Genomic DNA, 22,682 nt, shown 5'->3' on the forward strand with positions numbered 1-22,682 from the left:
AGCGGGGGGCGGGGCGGGGCGGCGGGGGCGGGGCGGCAGCCAGGCGGGGCGGGCGGAGAAAGAGGGAGCAGAGAGTTAGTGCCGCGGCCCGGCGGCGCCCCCCAGGGTCCCCTCCCGGAGCGCTCGCCGCCGGCGGCCGGGGGGGGGGGGGGCGGTCTGCGGGGGGGGGGCGGCGGGCGGCACCCACGGAGGGGGCGGGCCGGAGGCGGGGGAGGGGCCGCAGCCCGGCCCCCACCCCACCCCGCCCCGCCTCCGCCCCGCGCTTCCCCGCGGCCGCTTACCCGCACGGCCGGCCTGCGCGCCCGGCTCCTCGGGCTCCCGGGCGGCCGGGGCCTGCTCTCCAGCCGCGGGGCTGCCCGGCCTGCCCTCCTCGGGCGGCCGCTCGGCGATGGGCTGCAGCCCGGGCCGGTTCTTCCTCCTCCGCGGCGGGACGGGCGGGGGCGGGGGCCGGGACGGCACTAGGGCCCAGCCAGCCGGGGGGTCGCGGGGCGGCAGCGGCGGGGGCGGGGCGCGGCTCCGGGACCGCAGCTCCTTGAAGGTGGTGACCTCCCGCGGCGGCGCCGGGGAGCCGCCCAGGGAGCCGCTGGGGGGCAGCTCGCTGTCGGGCGAGAAGACTATGAGCCAGTCGCTGCGGTCCTTCTTGACCTGCGGCGCGAGGGGCAGCCCCGGGCCCCGCTTGCGCTTCTGGGCCAGCTCGTGGAAAGACGTGACGGTCCGGCGAGCCGCCGGCTCCTCTCTGACGTCACGCCTGCACCCCGCCTCGGCTCTTCCCGCGTCTGCTTTCCAGCCGGGGTCGGCTACCCCCGAGGCGGTTTTGCGCCCGGAGTCGAGTTGTCCGGGTTCCGTTTTCCAGCTGGAGTTACTATGCCCACTGATTTTGCAGCTAGAGTTATTGTTCTCCGCGATTCTCCAGCCGGCTTCCGCTTTCTCCGTGTCAATTTTCCAGATAGGGTTGATTTTCCAGCTGGGTTCCGTCTTCCCAGCGTCGGTTTTCCCATCATCATCTTCCGCCTCTGGGAGCTCGGAGGCAGGGAGGTCCTGCTCCCCACCCTCGTCGTCTTCCTCCAGCCCCGGGGAGGGGGGCTCCAGGCAGGCGGTCAGGGCGTTGCAGTTGGAGTCCAGGCCAGGGCCCGGAGGGGAGGACGCTCCGGAGCAGGAATCGGGCGAGCAGCAGAAGCTGTCCGGGGAGCAGGCGCCAGGGCCTGCGGAAGCCAGTGGGGAGCCCTGCTCCAGGGGGGTGATGCTGGGCCGAGGGCGGACATGCTCGTCGCCAGGGATACCCCGCGAGTACACGGAGACGGGGGTCTCGTCAGGGCTAAGATCTGAGCAGGAGCTGAGCGAGGAGGAGCAGCCCGGGTCCGAGGGGGAGGCAGCCCCCTCTTCCTCCTGGGCCGGGTCCTGCCGGTTTTCCAAGCCTGGCCCGTGCTCCTGGCAGCAGCGGCAGGGCACGGCTGGGCTGTTGGAATTGGCATCCACCAGGGCCCCGCTGCAGGGGCCCCGGCTCTCCTTGCCCCCGGTGTCCCCTGGGGGAGGGGACGTGCTCAAGGGCCCCTCCCGTAGCTCAGGACGGCGGGACAGGTGCAGGCCCAGAGAGACATGCTGGAGGTGGATGTGGTTGAGGTTGCAAAGTAAAGCCCTCTGAGGGGACAGCATTGTGCCGCCGGCGACGGGATGGCCTCTCGACAATCAGGAGGATCGGGCCTCTCACACCCGCCTACCTGGCAACCGCAGACGCAGACCTGGAAGACAGGGACGGTGAAACCCAGCCAGAGAGGGCGCGGGCCGCGGGAAGGACACCGAGGTGACTGACAGCTGCAGCAGGCATGAAAGGCGCCGGCCGCTTCGGACAATATTTAAATGAGATGCAAATGTCCACCGACTGACCATTAGTTTCCACTGCAGTATTTGCAGGTGGAGCCGAAGGGAGCCCCCCGGGAATGGGGCGGGGAGGGTCAGAGAATGCGGCTGCGCTCTGGATCTCCGTGGAGGTGCGGGGGCTTGAAAAAGGATGGGGCCCGGAATGGAGCCCCAGATCGTCTCTGCTGCGGTCTGGCCCTGTCCCCCCGCCCCACCCCACCCCACCGCCGCCCCTTCCCCAGCTTGCCCTTCACTCCCAGGGAAAGGGGCCGAGGGAGGCCCCGCCCAGATGCTCTGAAGCCGGGTGGGGGATGGCGCGTCTGGCCGCTCAATGCGCGAAAGGGGCAGCGTGTCGGGTCCGCGTGGCAGGTCGGCCGGCACAGAGCTCGGCGGCCTCGGTGCACCTGCGCTGGGACCCCGTGCTCGTCCATTCTCTCCGCGCTGGTCCCCATCACCCAGCCGCCGCCCCGCTCCTCCTCTATGCAGCTTCACTGCTCCCCTCTCCCGCCCCCCCTCTCTCGCGTCCCGAGGCCGAGCCCTCCTCACCAGGGGCCTCCTCCCGCAGCCGCTGCAGCGGGCTCCTCCTCGGCTCCCAAGGTCCCCGCCGGACCGCACAGACTGGAAGGGGGGGGGGGGGGGCCGCTGGGACAACCCGCCGGCGCTGCGCAGCCGCGCCCCTTCACGCATGGGCGTGGCGTGGCTCAGGCCCAGCCCCCAGCGCCTGACGTCGCGCCTGTGTCACCCACCGAGGCCCAGCGTGCAGCTTTCGAGGTCTTAGGCTTTCGGTCCTCAGGGGTTCCGAAGGCAAGGCCCCCTGGTCCCCGCTTCCGTGCAGCCACCCCCACCCCTGCCCACCCTGGCCGGAGCCGCGCCCCCGACTAGCACAGCAGGAACAGGACCACGACAAGGTTCGACAATTTATTGAGCGCCTCGCGGCCCCGCCTCGCCCAACCCCTCCCGGTCCCCGGTCCCCGGTCCCCGGGTCACTTTTTCCTCTTGTAGATCTTGTGCGCCAGCCCCAGGAAGATGGCCGGGGGCAGGGGCGCAGAGTGCTGCTCGATGAGGCCCATCAGGCGGCCGTAGCTGTCCTCTTGGTACTGCCCGAACACGGCCGGCAGCTCCAGCTCCTCGTAGAGCGCCTTCACCCGGGCCACCTTCTCGGCCTCCTTTTGCCCATAGTTCTCCTGGAAGGGTTTGGGGGCAGGAGAACGGGCTCAGCCTACCCCACCAGCGCCTCCGGGTGCCCGGCACGCCCCTCATGCACAGATTCCGGAAGAGCTCTATCGCTGGTCACTACTTCCCGCCTCCGGTTTCCAGGGTCTTTGAGCGCCTCCGATCTTGAACTTCCGTCTCCCCACCCCAAATGCTCAGATACTGGCTCAGGACTCAGTTTCTTCCCCCCCGGGGGCTTCTCAACCTGGGCACTACTCAAACTCAGGGCTGGAGACTCTCCCGCGGCGGGGGGGAAGCCGTTCTGTGCATTCTGTGCTTTTGGCGGCTTCCCGGCCTCTACCCAGGAGGCACCTGTAGCGCGTGCGCACACCAAGTTACAACAGAAAAAGGTCTGCAAAAGCACCCCCACTTGAGAATCACTGCCCCGTCCCCCTCCTTACGAGCCCAGGTCCACAGCCCTCTCTCCGGCACCTGAAGGACCTTGCGCTGCTCGGGAGAGGCCCGCTGCAGACACTGAACCACCAGCCAGCTGCATTTGTTGTCCTGGATGTCCGTGCCGATCTTGCCTGTCACACTGGGGTCCCCAAAGAGATCAAGGTAATCATCCTGGCAGGAGCAGAAAAGGCAGAGTGGAGAGGATCCGGAGACAGGAAGCTGTGGCCTGCTCCCCCGGCACCTTCCTACCTGCACCTGGAAGAACTCCCCCATCTCCAGCAGGATCTTCCTGGCGCTGGCGTGCTCCTTCTCGCCATCGATGCCCGCCTACGGCGGAAAGGGGAGCGGTGAGCCCAACTCCAGTGGGGCCTCCGCTTTCCCTGCTGCTGCTCTGGGGGTGGGGGGGGGGCTGGCCTCAGCACAGCCCCCAAATCATCTCCCCTCTCCTTTCAGACATGCCTGGCCACCCGGATGCAGGGCGTCTGGACCGTCCCAACCTCTACCCGCTTATGCCAGCGGGGCCTCCGGGTGAGGGCCAGCAGAGGCGGGTCAACCCCAGAGGCCTGCAGACCCCAGGCAACACTCTTCTTCCTAACCCTTCACCATTTACCACTTCTGCGCGATGAAAAGGGAAATGGAGAAGCGAGGTCTGTGCAGTTAGCCCAGGGTCCTCCACATCACACCGTGTGACCTCCTCCCCACTCCCATCCAGACTCGACGGGCTGACTGCTTTCACGTCCCTTGCCTTGGCTAATGGTCATAAAAATCCTGGGGAGGGAACTTTATCATCTTACAGCTGAGAGCAGGCTCAGACAGCTTAAGTGACTTGGTCGAGGTCACACAGCCACGCAGTGGGGGCGCGAGACTGCCCGAAGATGTCTGCTTTGTGCCCTCTTGTCCAAAAGCCCCATCGGGGGCAGCAAGGGTGGGGAGGCTCACTCACCATGTACATGGCGGCAGCCACAGGAAGATAGAACGAGTAGAAAGCGGTCTTATACTTGACGATGGACTTGTACCTGGGCAGGGGAGAAGATACACCGCTCAGAAGGGCAGTGCCCAGCACAGCCCTCCCGGGCCATCCAGATGCAGTTCCCACCGTCCCTCACCTCTTTTCAGTGAATCTGCTGAGATCCACATTGCCCTGGGGGGCCGTGATGAGGTCCAGCGTCTGTCCGAGCTCAGTCTGATAGGAACTCTGAGGAGGAAGATGGCCCATAACCTTGCCTTTCTCCAGGGCTGGGAAACCCTGAAATCCTGGGACCCACATCCCATGCCACGGGCAGTCAGAGAGGCAGCAAGGACAGGGCCCTTGGGGTGCCCGGGCGGCACAGTTGGTTAAGCGTCTGACTCTTGATCTCGGCTCAGGTCATGATCTCACGGTTCGAGCCCTGTATCGGGCCCTGCGTGGTCAGTGGGGAGCCTGCTTGGGATTCTCTCTCCCCCTCTCTCTGCCCCTCCCCCACCCAGTGGCTCACTCGCTCACTCTCTCAAAATAAATTAAAAAAAAAAAAGAGGGAGAGGGCCCCAAGCCTCATGGCCCATACTGACCCGATCACGGAGACCAGGGAAGCCCTTCCTGCCACCACCCTGCCTGGCACCCTTGCCTGCTTTGTTCCCTTCCAGGCAGACCTAGCGCTCTCCCGCGCCCCGAGCGCAGCCAGATGAAAGTGGCCGAGGGAGGCCAGGCCTGCAGCACACCTGTAGGAAGAGCTCAATCAGGTTCAGGTAATAGGGCTGCTCCCGGCAGTAGAGCCTCAGCACGCGGTAGATACATGCTTCCAGAAGCAACGCGTCATTGATGGCATCCAGACCTATGCCTGGCTGTCAGGGACGCAGAAGAAACGTGCGGTCAATCTCTGGCCACCGTGGACACCTCGGCGGGCTCGAGGCCACCACCACCCCAGGCCCTTTGCCACGCCCACCGCTGGCTTCTCGCCCAGTAGTATCGCACCTTCTGATACCAGCAGACCTGCCCCCGCCGGGTGAGGGATGAATCCATGATGTCGTCCGACACCAGGAAGAAAGCCTGGAGCTACAGGAGAAGGAAGAGTGGGGTAAGACCCTCGGTCTCCTCGGAGGCGCTCCTTCTGCCGGTGACGGAGCGGCCGGGACATCTGTGCTGTGCTGTGGGACTTCGGGAAATCCTAGGACTTCGTTGGATCTGGCGTTCCAGGTATAACGTGGGGTCACAGCTCTCGTTTCCAGAGTGAGAGACTCCCAACGGATCTCGGACGTCCCCAAACACGCAGCCCTAGACGACCCCGGGGTCAGGGAGGTTAGATCTTCACAGACTGTTCCCTGGCCAAAAACTTCCTTGAATGCTGAAGGGAAGATTCCTTCATGCAGTCTGACTTTACCTGACTTCTGGAATAAAAGGCAGCTGTTCCCGTGTCATCCCCGGGCACTCTGCTTACACACCCGTGTCCGGGACAAAGCCCCACCTCAGGGAGCTCATCTAAGGGTGCAGGTCTAATAGGGACAGAACCGAAGTCTGACCCCTGGTAACTTTCACCATGGGTCTTAACCATTTAACCACTCAAACAGCAGCCCAGGGCTTCTAAGTCCCAGCCTTCCTGAGGTCCCCAGGATACACGAGTTTTCCCAGCGGGCTGTGAGGTCCTCGGAGGCAAGGCCAACATCTGCCCCCCCCAGAGCTCCCAGAGGCTCAAACAGCCGGCCCCGGAGCCGATGTGTAACAAACGCATGTGTAACGGAGAGCGAAACGCCGCCGCGTACCCCAATACTTCTTGTAGTCAGGTTCCGAGACTTCGAACACGGCCTTCCAGAACACGGTTTAGATCTTCACTCCGCCCTGAACTCTGTGCACCAGCGGCCCTGCCTCGCTCGGAGCCCCCAGCGCCACCCGTCGGCTCTGCCGTGCCCCATACAGAAAGGACTAAGGTGGCCGCTGCTCTTTTCCCACGTGAATCCCCGGGGAAGGAGGCGTCCATCCACACCGCCATGTCTGCCCTCACCCTGGGGCAGGCTCTGGGCCCCCATATCGGAGGCACGTGTCCTATGTACATAGTGTTTACTCTGAGTGACATGCTTCCGCTGAAGCCCCCGGTCCACTCTCTTCCACCTGGTCCCAACCGTTCCCACTCAACCCACACGGTCTCCAGGGGCGTTCGTCCTGCGGCTTCCCTCAGTCTCCTCCGTCCCACTGCAGTTCGGAACCCAACTGCACTTCCTGTTTTGTAGGGGACTTAAAAAATACACACCAGTACCAGAATGTCAACTGGATGGAACTGGAGACTATGATGCTAAGTGAAGTTAGTCAGAGAAAGACAAAAATTATATGACTTTCCTCATACAAGGACTTTAAGAGATAAAACAGATGAACATAAGGGAAGGGAAGCAAAAAGAATATAAAAACAGGGAGGGCGACAAAACAGAAGAGACCCATAAATATGGAGAGCAAACTGAGGGTTACAGGAAGGGTTGGGGGAGGGGGGATGGGCTAACTGGGGGAGGGGCACTAAGGAATCTACTCCTGAAATCACTGTTGCACTCTATACTAACTAATTTGGATGTAAATTAAAAAAAAAAAAAAAAAAATTCATCAGACTCTCCCAAGGCCAGAAGAGGGATGGATATTGGAAGAATTTTAAGGTCAAGGAGAAAGGAATATGACCTAAAGCCACCAGACAATATATTAACTTTGGCGTTTATGAAATAAGAAAAAAAGAAATATACATTAGATAATATCACTGTACCACGTTAAATAAATTACCCCGGAACGTTGCTATGGCCTGAATGTATCCTTGCAAATGTGTATGTTGAAATCCTAACCGTGGATGAGGAGGCGGGGCCTCCGGGAGGTGTGCGGGCACCCGGACAGGGCCCTCACGACAGGCCTCCAGAGGTCCCCGGCCCCTTTTGCCACAAGAGGGTGTAGCAGGAAGGTGCCCCCCGCCGCAGCCCCAGGACCAGGACGAGGGCCTCACCAACCACCCTAGTGCCGTGATCTCCCACCTCCAGCCCCCCGAACTCGGCGAAATAAACTTCTGTTCTTTATAAGCTACCCCAGTCCGTGTTATTTTGTCGTAGCAGCCCAAATGAACTGAGACACGAGTGATCACGGTACTGAGGATATACGGGCAAATGTCCTCGAGTCTAGGAGGTGAATCCTGAGATAGAAAAGTAAGAGATTGAAGGAAATGTGGCAGAGGTACAAAGATAAAAGCAGAGATTATAACAAGGGGCGCCTGGGGGGCTCAGTTGGTTGAGCGTCCGACTCTTGGTTTCGGCTCAGGTCATACCTCAGAGTTTCGGGAGTCCAAGCATCGGGCTCTGTGCTGACAGCCTGGGGCCGGCTTGAGATTCTCTCTCTCTCTCTGCCCCTCCCCCCGCTCATGCTCTCTCGCTCTCTCTCAAGATACTTTTTTTTTTTAATCACCCAAACAAAAACAACGGGGGACAGCTCAAAAGCACCTTGGGGAAGGGACAGCGCTACCGCCACGTTTAAAAACCGAAACGCTCACAGGTGCAGCTCTAATTCATGACAATTATCTCCAGCAGGTGAACCACTGGGCCCTCAAATCCTCCCCCGCCTGGTCCCCGAGCTCTGCGCCCCTGCTCTGCCCTGGGCCTCCTTGCCCATCACCCTCCCTCCGTGATGCCACTATCCCTTTACCTCCTTGGAGGCAAATCTCTCTTCTCCAGCCCCATCTCACTCACAAGCTACAGACTGGAATTTCCAGCAGCCACACGCCACAGTCCCGCCCGCGCTGCCCAAACCAAACCGAGAATGCGGCATGGCTGACCCCGAGCCCATCACGTCTTCCCCTGAGGCAGGCCACAAGCCTCAGCGTGTCCGTCATTCCTCATGTCCTAAGAGTCTTCCCTTCTGGGCTCACTGCCACCCTCCTCAGAGCCCGGCACCCCTCCTGGGACCCAGTCTCCTTGTCACTAGTGAAGGCGTTAGGCCAGGCCAGGAAACAATGCCCCTTCAAGGGCCAAATGAACCGGGCATAGGAGACGAGGGGATTGGAGCAAAGCAGAGCAGGACGGAGCCACACAGGAGAGCACGTGCCCTGTTGTGGGGTCAGCGGCTATGATTCAATGTCAGCCAGTTGTTGCTACGTGGGTATCTGGGCCCGGATCTAGCAATTTTCCAAGCAATGCCAGAAATCTGGGGTTTTATGTGACATCTCTTCTTAATTAAATTTAGGGCCCTTAATTTTTGAAAACTACCAGTGGGCTGAAAGTTTCCAGTCTCTGCTTTGGACTAACCTTCTGGAAGAACAACACCGTTTGCGTGGTTATCCTCTGTTCGGAGGAAAGAGTTGGCTTTTTTTTTTTTTTTTTTTTTTTTTTTTTTTTTTTTTTTTTTTTTTTAAGTAGGCTCCACACTCAGCATGGAACCCAGCTAGGGGCTAAACTCATGACCCTGAGATCAAGACCTGAGCTGAGATCAAGAGTTAGATGCTCGGGGCACCTGGGCGGCTCAGTTGGTTGAGCGTCTGATTTCAGCTCAGGTCATGATCTCACCATTCAAGAGTTTGAGCCCCGAGTCGGGACCTCTGCCGTCACGCTCCTCCACCTCGACCCGCTCTCTCTCTGTCTCTCAAAAATAAATCAACATTTCAAAAAAACAAACAAAGAGACACTCAACAGAATGAGCCGCCCAGGTGCCCCAGAGGGGACACCTTTATGTCCAGTTCCAAGGCCCTGGCCCACCGCTAGTTTGTGGACTAAATATGTACCCCCTGGCCACGAGGTTCTGCACATTTGTTAACCTTGGGGTAATTCGGTGTCCAAATTCGATTAGTGCCGCACAGAAACACGTGGAGAAACCAGTTTCCGGCTCATCCCTCCCCGCCCCCCAGGATGCCCCCGCCCCGGTAAAACCTCCGCTCCCCTGCCCCATCCTCTCACCAGTTCCACACACCAGCCCACGGTCAGGGCCCGCCGGAGACTGTCGGCATCCTGCTTCCCGGGCTCCACCAGCTGCCGGTAGGCTATCAACACCGTCAGGCCCCGCTGGTACTTGCCTCCGACAGCGTTGTACTCCAGGACCTGGGCGCAGGGGGGAGGGCGGGGCGGCGCGTTCGCGCGGAGGGCCCGCTCCGAGATTGCTCCCCACCCTCTCTCCCTTCCAACGGCCACCTAACTTCAACTTCCTCCAACACGGCTCCTCCTCCAGGGAGTCTCTGGAGTGGCTCCCCCGCCCCCAGCCCTCTCTGGGTGGTCTTCCTCGGTACATTTTTTTTCTTTTCCCTTTTTTTTTTTTTTTAGCAGGCTCCATGCCCAACATGGGGCTTGAACTCACAACCCTGAGATCAAGAGTCACACACTCTACTGACTGACCTAGCCAGGCACTGCATTCCTCAGTAAATTTAAAGCCTCCATACTGCACAGCAAAATCTGTCCCCGAGCCCAAAGCAGGGCTTGAACCCAGAGGCAAGGGTTCACGCCACGGAAATGGCTGACAAGTTCAGGTCTCTCCTTCCCAGGTTCCTGCCCCGTCCCCACCTCTCCTATGCTTCCCAGCCACCTCCTCCTATCCACAATTCAAACTGCCTGCAAGTGAGAAGCCTCTCTCACTATATTAAAGACAAGGCCGGGGAACCTGGGGGGCTCAGTCAGTTAAGTGTCCAACTTCGGCTCAGGTCATGATCTCACAGTTCATGAGTTCAAGCCCCATGTCAGGCTCTGTGCTGACAGCTCAGAACCTGGAGCCTGCTTCCGATTCTGTGTCTCCTGCTCTCTCTGCCCCTCGCCCACTCGCATTCTGTCTCCTGTCTCTCTCTCAAAAATAAACATTAAAGAAAAAAAAAAGACAAGGCCCCAAAGTAGGCCAGAAGAGAGCTCAGGAGGGGACCCACCCCCCCAGCCTTCCAGGGGCGTCTCCTCCTGCCAGGAACTCCATTTTTGCCTTCTGCCTTCTGCCGTCCACAGGCTCTAATGCGTTGGGAGCACCTCCCCCTGTAGTCTCCATCCCAGGGTAGGCAAACCTTTTCCTAGCTTCAACAGTATTTATAAAAATTACTAAATAGGGGCGCCCGGGTGGCTCAGCCGGTTAAGCGTCCGACTTTGGCTCAAGTCATGATCTCTGGCTTTATGAGTTCGAGCCCCATGTCTGGCTCTGTGCTGACAGTGTGAAGCCTGCTTGGGATCCTCTGTCCCCCTCTATCTCTGCCCCCCCCCAAAATAAACATTAAAAAAAAAAAAGAATTACTAGATACCCCCCAAAAGAATAAAAGAATTAGGCAACTTAAGTATCCCAGCCAGGGGGCGCCTGGTGGCTCCGGAAGTTGAGCATCTCAATTTCAGCTCAGGTCGTGGTCATGATCCCAAGGTTGTAGGACTGAGCCCCGTGTCAGGCTCCACAAACCTGCTTGTGATTCTCTCTCCCTCTGCCCCTCTCCCCTGCTCAGACTCTCTCTTTTTCTAAAATTAAAAAAAAAAAAAAAAAAAAAAAAGAATTCCCAGCCAGATTTCTCCTGGAGCAGGGGTTTCTGATGATGCCCTAGCTCCACCTGGCCCGCCTCAGGCTGCCTTCCTCCCCGGTCCCTGTCAAAATAGCATCTTGTGACCTCGGACACCTAATTCCCTTTCTCAACAAAATCAAAGACTTACCAGATTAAAGCCTTCACCCTCTTCGCCCTTCATGCAAAGCAGTCCTGAAGCACTAAGTATCCCTGCCCAGGCCCCGCCCCCTCCAGAGGAGACCCAGAGCCACTCAGGTAAAAGCCAGCTCCCCCCCTATAAGCCAGGACCCCCCAGACGCTTATAGAATGAACCAAAGATTCCCTCTCTGAAGTCACAAATCCCTCACCTCCTTGAGCCGGGCAACGGCATCTCCTATCTCTGGGTGGTCCATGCCATCCTCGGTCAGCACCTTGACAATCTGGGAGAAGTGCTGGATGAAATTCTGCTTTTCTTGGGCATAAGGGTCCAATTTCTGGTTTCCATTCATTCTGAGGGAGGAGTAAAGTGCTCTGAGGAGAGGAGGCACAAGTCAGAAACCTGAGCGCTGCTCCCCTCCCCAAAGCCTCTCACCCCACCACACTCACCGAGGCTCCTCTGTCCACGCTTGGCACCAGCAGCGGGCACCGTGCCAGGCCCCCGGGGCTGGGCACCCGTGCACCAGGGAGGGCCGCAGGAGGGAACCCAGCCACCTCTCCTGGGGCGCCCAGCAGGGAGCTGGCAGCCAGAAGACCCCCACAGATCTCAGCCAGCGGGACAGGGGCATCGCAGGGGTGGCATAGGGAGGGGGCACTGAGCACTCCCTGCAGGGGCAAGCACCACAGGCAGATGCTCGGCTGCGGCTCCCCAGGTCACCCCCACCACCCCCAGCCTTTCACCTCGGGGCCCAGAATGCCCCGCCCTCTCCCGAGCTAGGCTCCAGGGCATTTACAGGAAGAAGTTAATGCAAGGGGGGGGGGGGGGGTAGTACGGCTGGCCGGCTGGCTGGAAGTCGACTGATGGCACTTAGGTACGCACTTAAAATAACTTAATGCCACCCAACTATATCCCCTCAACGTCAACCCTGCGGGGAACCTCTGGAATTGCTACTGCCTTGGCTTCTTCCCCCAAGTCCTGGAGCACAGCTGGAAGAGCCCAGACTGAAGGACCTGAGGACCAGGGGCTGGGAGGACCCTTAAAGCACCCTATTTCACGAAGGCCAGACGGAATCTCGAAGAGGCAGGAAGATACGTGACCGGTGGCAGAGCCAAATCTAGAACCCAGGTCTCCCCTGGGAGGCGGGGAGGGGGTGCGCAGGCTCGGAGATACCCCAAGAGGACGCAGACTACGCCGCAACCCCGGGAACCACGGACACGAGGTCCGTGGTCCCAGGCAGCGCATGGCCAGCCTCGGAGCAGCCATCGGGCGGCCGGGGAGGCTCGGAGCGTGCACAACGCACATCCCGGCGGCTTCCGCCCACCCAGAGGGTCAGCCAGTCCGGCCCACGGGCTCCCAACACCGGGGCCTCCGACGCGAGAGATTGGCCCTCGTGCGCCTCCAAGTGCAGCCGCGGAGCTGGGGCCGAGCCTCCCACCGCGGCCTGAGCGCCGGCCGGAGACCTGTCTCACCTGCTCCCGGATGCCGGCTCCTGCTCCAGAGTGTTGGCGGGATACTCCTGAAAGCCGCCGGGCTGCGCGCGCGGCATGCTGGGTCTAGTAGTTCTCGAGCTCCCTTAGCTCTAGGCGGAAAGGCCCCATCAGACTACAATTCCCGGCATGCGGCAGGAGGGACAGGACGACGCGATCTAGCGCGGGCTGGCTGGGCAGAGACGAGCCACGCTGATTGGCTGCATCCCCTCGTGCGAGCATGGGGCCCTGCATGGGACAACCAATGGAAGGGCTGCGTGCAGTGCCTGTAGGCTCTCTCTTCGCACCCTTGCAACTCGGGGTTACTCCACCCATCCAGAAAGGTTCTCGCAACTCGAAACCGCCTAGGACAGAAGTAGGTTTTGTTTTAAGGAGCGAAAGTCATTGTGGGAGAATACCCACTCTCACCACTGCTATTCAACTTTGCACTGGAAGTTGAAGTCAGAGCTATTAGATCAGAAAAAGAAATAAAAAACAGCCAAGTTGGAAAAGAACTGGTAAAAATATATGTATTTCAGAGACATGATCCTAACTATGGAAAAATCCACAAGACGGCTGCTAAAGCTACTAGAGCAGGGTACAAAAACAACATAGAAAAAAATCAGTTGTGCTTTGGCACACAGACAACGAACAATCCTTTTCTTTCTTTCTTCCTTTCTTTCTTATTTTAGTTTTTAAGTAATCTCCACACCGAACGTGGGGCTCAAACTCAGGATTCTCCCCCCCACCCCACCCCGAGATCAACAGTCCCTGTGCCCTAAAGGCTGAGCCAGCCAGGTGCCCCTGCAATAAACAATCTCAAAAAGGAAGAATGTAATTCTATTTTCAATAGCGTCTACAATAATAAAATACCTAAGAATAAAATTTAACCAAGGAGGTAAAAGACTTGTACATAGAAAACTATAAAACATTGCTGAAAAATTTTAAAGAAAACCTAAATAAATGGGAAATGTTCTTAAGTAGAAAGATTAGTATTAAGATATTCCCCAAAACGATCGACAGATTCAACACAATCCCTGTCAAAATTCCAACAGATTTTTTTTTCCAGCTATGGAAAAGGCAATCTGCAAATGCATATGTAATTACAAGGGACTCTGGATAGCTCAAATAATCTTTTTTTTTAATGCTTATTTTTGAGGGGGGGTGGTGGCAGAGAGAGAGGGAGACACAGAATCTGAAGCAGGCTGCAGGCTCCAGGCTCTGAGCTGCCAGCACAGAGCCCAACTCAGGCTCAAATTCTCACTACAGAGCTATAATAATCAAAACCATGTGGTACTAGCATAAGGATAGACATACTGGCCAATGAAACAGATTTGAGAGTCAAGAAATAAATTCATACATCTATGACCAGTAGGTTTTTTATAAAGGTACTAAGTCCACTAAATGGGGAAAAGACATTCTCTTCAACAAATGACACTAGATAAACTGAGTTGTCTTTCCTCATGCAAAAGAAGAATGAAGTTGGACCCTTACCTCACACCATATTCAAAAATTAACTCAAAATGGATTAAAACCTAAATATAAAAGCTAAAACCATAAAAAGTCTTAGAAGAAAACATAGGACTCAGCCTTCATACCTTGTATTTAGTGATGGACTCTTTCTTTTTTTTTAAATATTTTTTATTTTTAAGTGATCCCTACACCCATTGTGGGGCTCGAACTCACAACCCCAAGATCAAGAGTCACATGCTCCACCGACTGAGCCAGCCAGGTGCCCCTAGTGATGGAATCTTAAATATGGCACCAAAAGTGTAAATGGCAAAAGAAAAGGTAAATTGAACTTCATCAAAATTAAAAACCTTTGTCCACCGGAGGACACTCAACGGAGTGAAAAGAATGTGTACAGAATGGAAGAGAATGTTCCCAAATCCCGTATCTGATAAGGGTTTGATATCCAGAGTACATAAAGAACTCCTAAAACTCAACAACAAAAATACAAACAACCTAATTAGAAAATGGGCAAAGGACTTGAGACGACATTTCTTCAAAGAAAATCTACAAATGACCAATAAGCACATGAAAAGATGCTCATCATCATCAGTCATTGGGAAAAATGCAAATCAACCACAATGAGATACCACTTTACACTTATTAGTATGAATATAGCAAAAGCAAACAGATTTTTTTTATTTTATTTTTTATTTTTTAAAATTTACATCCAAATTAGTTAGCATATGGTGCCAACAATGATTTCAGGAGTAGATTCCTTAGTGCCCCTCCCCCATCTAGCCCATCCCCCCTCCCACCACCTCTCCCATAACCCTCAGTTTGTTCTCCATATTTATGAGTCTCTTCCGGTTTGTCCCCCTCCCTGTTTTTATATTATTTTTGCTTCCCTTCCCTTATGTTCACCTGTTTTGTCTCTTCAAGTCCTCATATAAGTAAAGTCATATAATATTTATCTTTCTCTGACTAATTTCACTTAGCTAATTTCACTAATAATACCCTCCAGTTCCATCCACGTAGTTGTAAATGACAAGATTTCATTCTTTTTGATTGCTGAGTAATACTCCATTGTATATATATATATAATATATATACAATATATTATATATATTATATATAATATAATACATATATAATATGTAATATTATATATATAATAATGTATAATAATGTAATGATATAATATATATTATATATATTATATTATATTATATTATATTATATACACCACATCTTCTTTATCCATTCATCCGTCGATGGACATTTGGGCTCTTTCCATCCTTTGGCTGTTGTCAATAGTGCTGCTGTAAACATGGGGGTGCATATGACCCTTCGAAACAGCCCACCTGTATCCCGTGGAGAAACGCCTAGTAGTGCAATTGCTGGGTCGTAGGGTAGTTCTAGTTTTAGTTGGTTTTTTTTTTTTTTTTTGAGGAACCTCCATCCTGTTTTCCAGAGTGGCTGCACCAGCTTGCATTTCCAACAGACAGATTTTTTTTTTTTTTTAATGAAAATAACAGGGGCACCTGGGTGGCTCAGTTGGTTAAGCATCTGACTCTTGGTTTCGGCTCAGATCATGATCTCATGATTCGTAGGTTTGAGCCCCGCATCAGGCTCTGTGCTGACAGTTCAGAGCCTGCTTGCGATTCTCTCTGTCTCCATCCCTCTCTGCTCTCTCTCTCTCTCTCTCTCCCTTTCTCTCTCTCTCTCTCTCTCAAATAAATTAAAAAACTTAGAAAAAAATTTTTAATGAAAATAATAAATACTGCTGAGGATATGGAGAAGTTGGACCCCCAGACATCGCTGGTGAGAACACAAAATAGTGCACCTGCTGTGGGAAACAGTGGTCTGTTCCTCAAAATATAAGACATAGAGTTGCCATATGACCTAGTAATTCTCCTGGTATATACCCCACAGAACCGCAAAGACCCACACAAATACTTGTATGCCAATGCTCACTGCAGTGGTATTCACAGCAGCCAAGAGGTGGAAACAACCCAAGGGTCCATTCACAGACAAAAGGATAAACAAAATATCGTATATACTTAAAATGGAATATTTTTCAGCCTTAAAATTAAGAAAGGAAATTCTGACACATGCTACCACGTGGATGGACCTTGAAGACATCATGCTCAGGGACTTAGGGCAGGCACCGAAAAACAAATATGCATGATTCTTACATGAGGTCCCTAGAGGAGTCAAATTCGTAGAGGCAAAAGTTGAATGATGGGTGCTAGGGGCTGGGGGAGGCAGGAATGAGGAGTTTGTGTTTAATGGGTATAGAGTTTCAGTTTCAGTTGAAAAGTTCTAGAAATGGATGGTGGAAATGGTTGCCCGGTGTGAACGCACTGACCTCCACTCCACTGGACACTTAGAGTGGTTAAAAATGGTAAATTTTGTGTTATGTATATTTTGCTACAATTAAAAACAACAACAACAGCTAGGGTGCCTGGGTGGCTCAGTCTGGTAAGCATCTGACTGTTGGTTTCAGCTCAGATCATGATCTCACTCGCTGTTTGTGAGTTTGAGCCCCAAGTCAGGCTCTGCGCTGCCGGTATGGAGCCTGCTTGGGATTCTCTCTCTCTCTCTCTCTCTCTCTCTCTCTCAACAAATAAATGAACTTAAAAAAAAAAAAATCCTGGAAATCAGAAATCATGTGCTTTACCTGGAGAACTAGAGGGAGGCCCAGAAAAGGTCCCTTGTCATTACCCAGTAAACTACCACCCAGGTCACACGCAGACACTCCCAGAGTCCACCTCATCTGCCTGTGAATCTGCACACCTCACCACAGCTGCCTCTGAGGAGCCTGTGGATTCTGCCCCCAGACCCACCCCTTCCTCCCCTTGCCCTCTCTCTGCCAGGGCCCTGGGTCCTACTGCTGTCCCACTCAGTGACTGCGGGCGGGTGGAGAATTAACGAAGGACATGGATACAGAGGAGAGACCGGCCCAGGAGTGGCAGGAATCCCCAAGAGGTCCAGAGAGCAAATGATACAGAGAGCAGGCTGGGGGAAGGCGCTTCAGGAAGGGGCACAGCCTCCTAGGTGGTGGGTAGAGGGGGAGGCGGAGGGCCAACTCTAGGAGAGCTTCTGGCTGATTCAATATCCACCTGGCTTGTCCTCTGTGGTCTGAAGAGAGTTGGGTGCGGCTCCCAGCTAGCTCGCCCCCAGGGAGAGGAGTGATTGAAGCGCACGGGAAGAGAAACTGGTTCTAGGCGGGGTCCTTTCCGTTCCTAGCACAGCTGAAGTAGGATCCCTGGGCTTAAATGCTGCCTGGTGCAAGCCTTGGCCCCACCGTAAGCAGCTGGGTGAACTTCAGCAAGCCCCGTGACTTCTCAGAGTGGGCTCCGAAGTCCGTCGAGGACACTGGCGTAGTTTTGGAGGCCTAGGTGTACTCTTAATGAATCAAAGCACAAACGTCCTACGTAACTAGCTTATAGAGCGGAGTGGACCGTCAAAAGTGGCAAACTAGGGGGAAAGACTTTATAAATATTCAAGTCCACTGAAATCCAAGGAGTTATTAATTCATTGTCATTGCAAACTCCAGGTTAAGGAAATGGGAGAGAGGATTAACATGGGGAAGGCAGTGTCCCCCAGAACTAAAGAACCAAAGGAGAACTCTCATTCCCTCATCCCCAGCCTGGGACCTCCAGGAAGTGATCTTCCCTAGGGGGCTTGGGAGATGTCTGGAGACTCTAGATCAGTGTGGGTGGGATAAGAGCCCTGGGCTCTCCCGGGCCAGCCTAATCCTTGCGGGGAAACGCTGGGCAGGGCCATGGGGGAAGGCCTCCTAAACACACCTTCCCTGGGAAGGGAGAAGGTCCTGGGGCCAGCCCCTCCCCTAGCCCCCCGAGAAGCCTCCAGGGCTCAAGGGAAGAAATGGGCAGGAAGATGTGTTCCTGGGTTCAAACTCTACTTCATTTTTTAATTTTAAGTTTATTTATTTAATTTGGGAGATACAGGGAGAGACCACAAACAGGGGAGGGGCAGAGAGAGTGGGGGGAGACAGAGAATCCCAAGCAGTCTCCGTGCTGTCAGCACAGAGCCCAACACAGGGCTTGAACTCACGAACCATGAGATCATGACTTGAGCCGAAAGCAGAAGTGGGACGCTCAACCCACTGAGCCACCCAGGCGCCCCATTGATTGATTTATTTATGTGCTTAAGTAAGCTCTACACCCCTGTTGACAAGTATCTTACATTTAACTGAAGAAGGAGGTAAGAAACCTATCTAATATTGACAGAAGGGAGGTGAAACTGGGGTGGTTGAACAGGAATTTTGTTTAACAGAAAAGATAAAGAAGGACACACAGGTGTAGGGAACAGTGTGTGCCAGGTCATGGCACTGAGAGAGAGCAAGTCACGGTTGGGGAGTGTGGGGAGGGGCGAGCCAGGGAATGCAGAGAGGGAGGGGTGCAGCGACAGAAGTGAGCTGGGTCTTTGCCTGCCCTGACAAGCCAGTGAGGTCCTAGGTCAGAGCAGAGTAGTCAGACCTGATTCGTAGACAACTTTGACCCCGGTGGGAGGGCCCCCGGCGGGGTGGGGGTGGGGCCTTACCAGCAATGGTAGTGACCACTGCACAGGGTGAGAGGGAGGGTTTGGGAAATGTTTGGAACGTACAGGTTTTGTTGACCGAGCTTAGCTTTGGATAGTGGGAGGCTCTCAGGTTCACTAAGATACAGACACAGTGGAAGGGGCAGGTCAGAGTGAGGGAAGGGAGTGAGGGAAGGAAGGGAAAAGAGGCTGACTTGGCTGCAGCAGAAGGTCCAGGAGGAAGTTGCCCCGCAGGGTGGGAGACGGGCCACTGGGCATGAGGGTCCACATCCCAGGGGAGAGGCTGGAACAGGTGAGCCACCCCGAGAGCTGGGCCCCTGGCCACGCGAAGTCACTTACTGAGCCCCTGCTGGGCGCTAGGAATAGACCAGGGCACCGCAGACACATTGTCCTGGACCGGGCTTTCTAGGTGGGGTGGGAACATGTCCGACAAGTCAAATGTGTCACAGCTGAGGAGGAGAGGACAGCAAAGCGTAGGGGAAGCCCGCAGTGGTCAATGGGTGCTTGGAGAAGGCCTCAGCGGTGCCTGGAAAGAAAAAATGGGCCAGAAGCAGCCAGCGGTTAGGCCAGCAGGGGGGAGGACAGGCCCCACAGACAGGGAGGGCACGTTGGGGCTGCCACCCTGCCTCGTGTGGGAAAGGTGGAGGCCACCGTGCCTGCGTTAAAGCGACTGAGCAGGGGAGGGGGGTGGGGGCGTACTGGGAAGGAGGAGGGCCTCATAAGGCCGTCAGCTGCACTCTGTGCGAGGGGGGTCATCGGTGGGCTGTGTTTGCTTCCTCTGCCCCTCCTCTCCAGACCCCTGTCCCTCTTCTCGCCACAGGCAACACCAGAGTCCGGGGGGAAATGAGTCAGGCCTTCACGTAAGGCTCCAGGCCATGTACCCTCGTCCACGGCAACACATTCACCCCAGCCGACAGGCGGGAACAACCCGAGGGGCCATTCACACATGAAGGGAGAAACACAGTGTGGGCTAGATTGACTGTGGAATATTAATCAGCCTTAAAAAGGAAGGAAATTTGACACCTGCTACAATATGGCGGAACCGTGGAAACGGCTAAGTGAAAGAAGCCGTCGACTAGAAGTGCGAGGTCCCACTTGCACGAGGTCCCTAGAGTAGACAAACCCATAGAGACAGGAAGGAGAATAGAGGTGAGGGGGTGGGGGGTGGGCACGGGGAGTTAGTGTTTCATGAGGACAGAAGTTTCTGTTTGAGTCGGTGAGAAAAATTTTGGAAATAGTGCTCAAAATTGAGAATGTACTCGATGCCGCTGAATGGTACACCTAAAAATGGTTAAATGGTAAATTTTATTTTATTTTTTTTTTAATTTTTTTTTCAACGTTTTTTATTTATTTTTGGGACAGAGAGAGACAGAGCATGAACGGGGGAGGGGCAGAGAGAGAGGGAGACACAGAATCGGAAACAGGCTCCAGGCTCTGAGCCATCAGCCCAGAGCCTGACGCGGGGCTCGAACTCACAGACCGCGAGATCGTGACCTGGCTGAAGTCGGACGCTTAACCGACTGCGCCACCCAGGCTCCCCTAAATGGTAAATTTTAGAAGATTTTATTTTTAAGTAATCTCTATACCTAACATAGGGCTGGGATTTACGGCCCAAGATCAAGGGTCGCTCGCTCCACCGGCTGAGCCAACTGGGTGCCCTGGTAATTTCTAGCCTGTGTATATTTTACACAATTTTTGGAAAAACTCAAAGAGACTTGGGCCTGGACTGGCCTCAGCCTATAGCTGCTCTCTGGGCAGAGATCACGGAGGGATTTCCGAGAGGCCATTACAAACGTCGTGGGCAAAACTAAGGGCTCTCTCCATATGCACAGAGTCCAAGCTCTAGGGTAAGGTGGGGTACAGAATGGAGGGTACAGTGCCCTGCTACCACTTGCGTAAAAAAGGGACAGGTTGTGTTTGGCTGGCTCAGTCAGTGGAGGGAGTGACCCTTGATCTCAGGGTCGCGCGTTCGAGCCCCACACTGGGCATAGATGGGTGAAAAAATCATAATAAAACAAAATGTTCTTATATCTAAAAGGGAGGGGAGGGATATATATTGTTTGTACCTGTATAGTCCATTTCTGAGAGAAGACCCAGAAACTCCAGAAATCTGGTAGAACGCCCTGGAGCGGGGGAAGGGCTGAGAGGCGGGGGCGGGGCTGGGGGCGGGAAGGGAGAAACTTCACCCACACGCTGGACCTCTGAGTTTTGTATATTGCACAAGTGTTTATGCAAATAAACGTAAATATGTTTGAACAAATTCAAATTCTGGAACGTTTGGAAATACAGCCGCAGGGCCCACCCCCCATATTCTGATTCCGGAGGTCGGAGACGGCGGCCAGGCTCACGTCCACAACAGCGGCAACGCGGCCGCCGGTTACCGCGCCCCGCGGGGAAGCTGGTCTGTCTCGACGGAAGAGAAAACCGCCGCTCCGAGTGTCCGGCCGGCGGGGGCGGGCCCCTGACGCCTCAAGGGCCCCGGGCAGCTCTCAGGCGCCCCCCGCCGGCCGGCCGGGGTCGTGTTGCCGAGCGAGCGTCCTCAAGCTGGGGGACAGAGGGGGGGACCTTGTGCGCGTGTGAGAGAGCGTGTCTGTGCGGGAGTGGAAGCGCCGGTTCGGGGGTAGGGTGCGCGTGCGCGTGGGCGGACTGGGAGTGTCTGTGTGCACGTGTACCGGCGCTGGGCACTCTCTGTCCTTGGCCTCTTGCAGCAACCCTGCGGCCTCCAGGGTGCAACCTCCTGACCCCCTCCCTCACACACAACATGCCACCCTTCCTGTCCCCTCTGTGTCCTGAACACCACACGGTCACCGGCCCGACACACTTTGTGAAACCTAACTGCCAGCGTTCTTGTCTGTCCCCAGTCCCAAGGCGGGGGCCTGACTTTCAGGACCCAGCGTCGGGCAGCCTTGTGCGCGTCTTGGGGTGTGGGAGGGCTCTCATGGGACAGAGCCAGACAGTCCGGTCCCGCTGGGATGTGCAGGCCTGTGGGCCTGGTTTTGTCGCCTCCAGGCCTCCTGCGCAGAGCTGCCTGGCCCTGGATGAGGAGCAAAATACGTCTCACATGGTGCAGTCGCTTGTGGGCCGGGGGTCAGCCAGAATGCTTTTCCTCTTTGACCCGATTTCAGGTCAAAGCTTTGGTCCCTCTGTAGGACAGGGCCTGCTCTCGGGCATCAACCCTACCTCCTGTTAAGCTACTTGGGGTTTGGATCTCCCGGATTCTCCTCCCAGGTGACCTTCCAGTCTGTCTGAAGTTGCCAGGCCAGCCTTAAATATCCCATGTCCCTCCCCAACCCCCAAGCACAAGTCCTAATCCCCCAGTCCCTAAAGTCTGTTATGTCCCTTCCCTCTGGTTACAGCTTTCAACCATCTGTATTTCTCCTGTCTTCTAGAAACAGAGCCTAGGGGGCGCCTGGGTGGCTCAGTCGGTTAAGCCTCCGACTTCGGCTCAGGTCATGATCTCGTAATCTGTGAGTTCGAGCCCCACGTCAGGCTCTGTGCTGACAGCTCAGAGCTTGGAGCCTGTTTCAGATTCTGTGTCTCCCTCTCTCTGACCCTCCCCCATTTATGCTCTGTCTCTCTCTGTCTCAAAAATAAATAAAGGTCAAAAAAATTTTTAAATAGAAACAGAGCCTTGGATCTGTGCTCATTCCCCTTGGTAAGTCCCTCCTGCTACCTGACCCCTTTCTTTTTCCAACTAGAGTCTCACGGGAGGGATGGTGCTTAGGGGCTACAGCTCAGCCTCTGCAACCACTCTGAGTCCGAATCCCAGCTCCACTGCCGACAAGATCTCTAGCCCCAGACAAAGCGTATCAGGCAGGGTTCCATCAGGAACTAAGGGTTCTCTCCAATCAGATAAATTGAGCAACATCTCCTAGCAGGGTTATATCCAAAGGTGTGCACAGGGTGCTGCTGAACCACAGGGGACAGAGCATTACCCCAGATCTAGAAACAGTGGGCTTAGTGCCACTTTGGGGGCCCAGGGGATGGGGAGAGAAGAGCCCCTAAAATCTGGAGAGGGTCTCTGGTGGCAGCCGTGACCTACAGCATCCTGGCAGGGAGGCGGGGGGGGGGGGGGGGGGGGCCCACCCCCCCCCCCACCCCCTGCCTCCCCTGTTTTATGGGCGAGCCCACCCAGAAAGACCCGGGCCAAATCCCCCCCCC

The 22,682-nt window shown here is 55.5% G+C and overlaps 3 protein-coding genes across 6 annotated transcripts in view; all 3 read right to left on the reverse strand.

Annotated features, from left to right (window-relative positions):
* Positions 1 to 2,491, reverse strand: part of RUSC1 (RUN and SH3 domain containing 1) — a 12,328-nt gene extending 9,837 nt beyond the window's left edge. Inside the window, exons 1-2 of the mRNA XM_049634874.1 lie at positions 2,404 to 2,491; positions 282 to 1,739 (exon numbers count right to left, since the gene is read on the reverse strand). Of these exons, the coding sequence (XP_049490831.1) occupies positions 282 to 1,653 (1,372 nt within the window). The 5' untranslated portion in view covers positions 1,654 to 1,739; positions 2,404 to 2,491. The remainder of the gene's footprint in view (positions 1 to 281; positions 1,740 to 2,403) is intronic.
* Positions 1 to 22,682, reverse strand: part of DAP3 (death associated protein 3) — a 320,245-nt gene that overhangs the window by 241,826 nt on the left and 55,737 nt on the right. The window lies entirely within an intron of this gene.
* Positions 2,762 to 12,585, reverse strand: FDPS (farnesyl diphosphate synthase). 4 transcript variants are annotated; one of them, XM_049634864.1, is made up of 10 exons: positions 12,507 to 12,585; positions 11,249 to 11,390; positions 9,346 to 9,486; positions 5,417 to 5,497; positions 5,164 to 5,286; positions 4,572 to 4,660; positions 4,409 to 4,481; positions 3,715 to 3,792; positions 3,502 to 3,636; positions 2,762 to 3,041 (listed from the first exon to the last, which is right to left on the reverse strand). In XM_049634864.1, exons 1-10 carry the CDS (start codon positions 12,581 to 12,583, stop codon positions 2,841 to 2,843), a joined length of 1,140 nt encoding a protein of 379 aa, XP_049490821.1. In that variant the 5' UTR covers positions 12,584 to 12,585; the 3' UTR covers positions 2,762 to 2,840. The 4 variants fall into 4 exon arrangements, with proteins under 4 accessions (XP_049490821.1, XP_049490820.1, XP_049490818.1 ...); XM_049634863.1 differs by having other exon boundaries at positions 11,249 to 11,411; positions 12,507 to 12,572; XM_049634861.1 differs by lacking the exon at positions 12,507 to 12,585 and adding an exon at positions 11,487 to 11,741 and having other exon boundaries at positions 11,249 to 11,411.

This window comes from Panthera uncia, chromosome F1 (genome assembly GCF_023721935.1).
Source record: "Panthera uncia isolate 11264 chromosome F1, Puncia_PCG_1.0, whole genome shotgun sequence".
Classification (NCBI taxonomy): domain Eukaryota; kingdom Metazoa; phylum Chordata; class Mammalia; order Carnivora; family Felidae; genus Panthera; species Panthera uncia.

What these genes read in the sequence shown, in the direction of transcription:
- FDPS (XM_049634861.1), bottom strand. Translation starts at nt 11,665, where the DNA reads ATGCCCCTGTCCCGCTGGCTGAGATCTGTGGGGGTCTTCTGGCTGCCA. An exon ending in GCGTGGACAGAGGAGCCTCG is followed by an intron (nt 11,412 to 11,486) that starts GTGAGTGTGGTG and finishes TCCTCTCCTCAG; the next exon opens with AGCACTTTACTCCTCCCTCA. An exon ending in TGATTGAGCTCTTCCTACAG is followed by an intron (nt 4,661 to 5,163) that starts GTGTGCTGCAGG and finishes CTTCCTCCTCAG; the next exon opens with AGTTCCTATCAGACTGAGCT.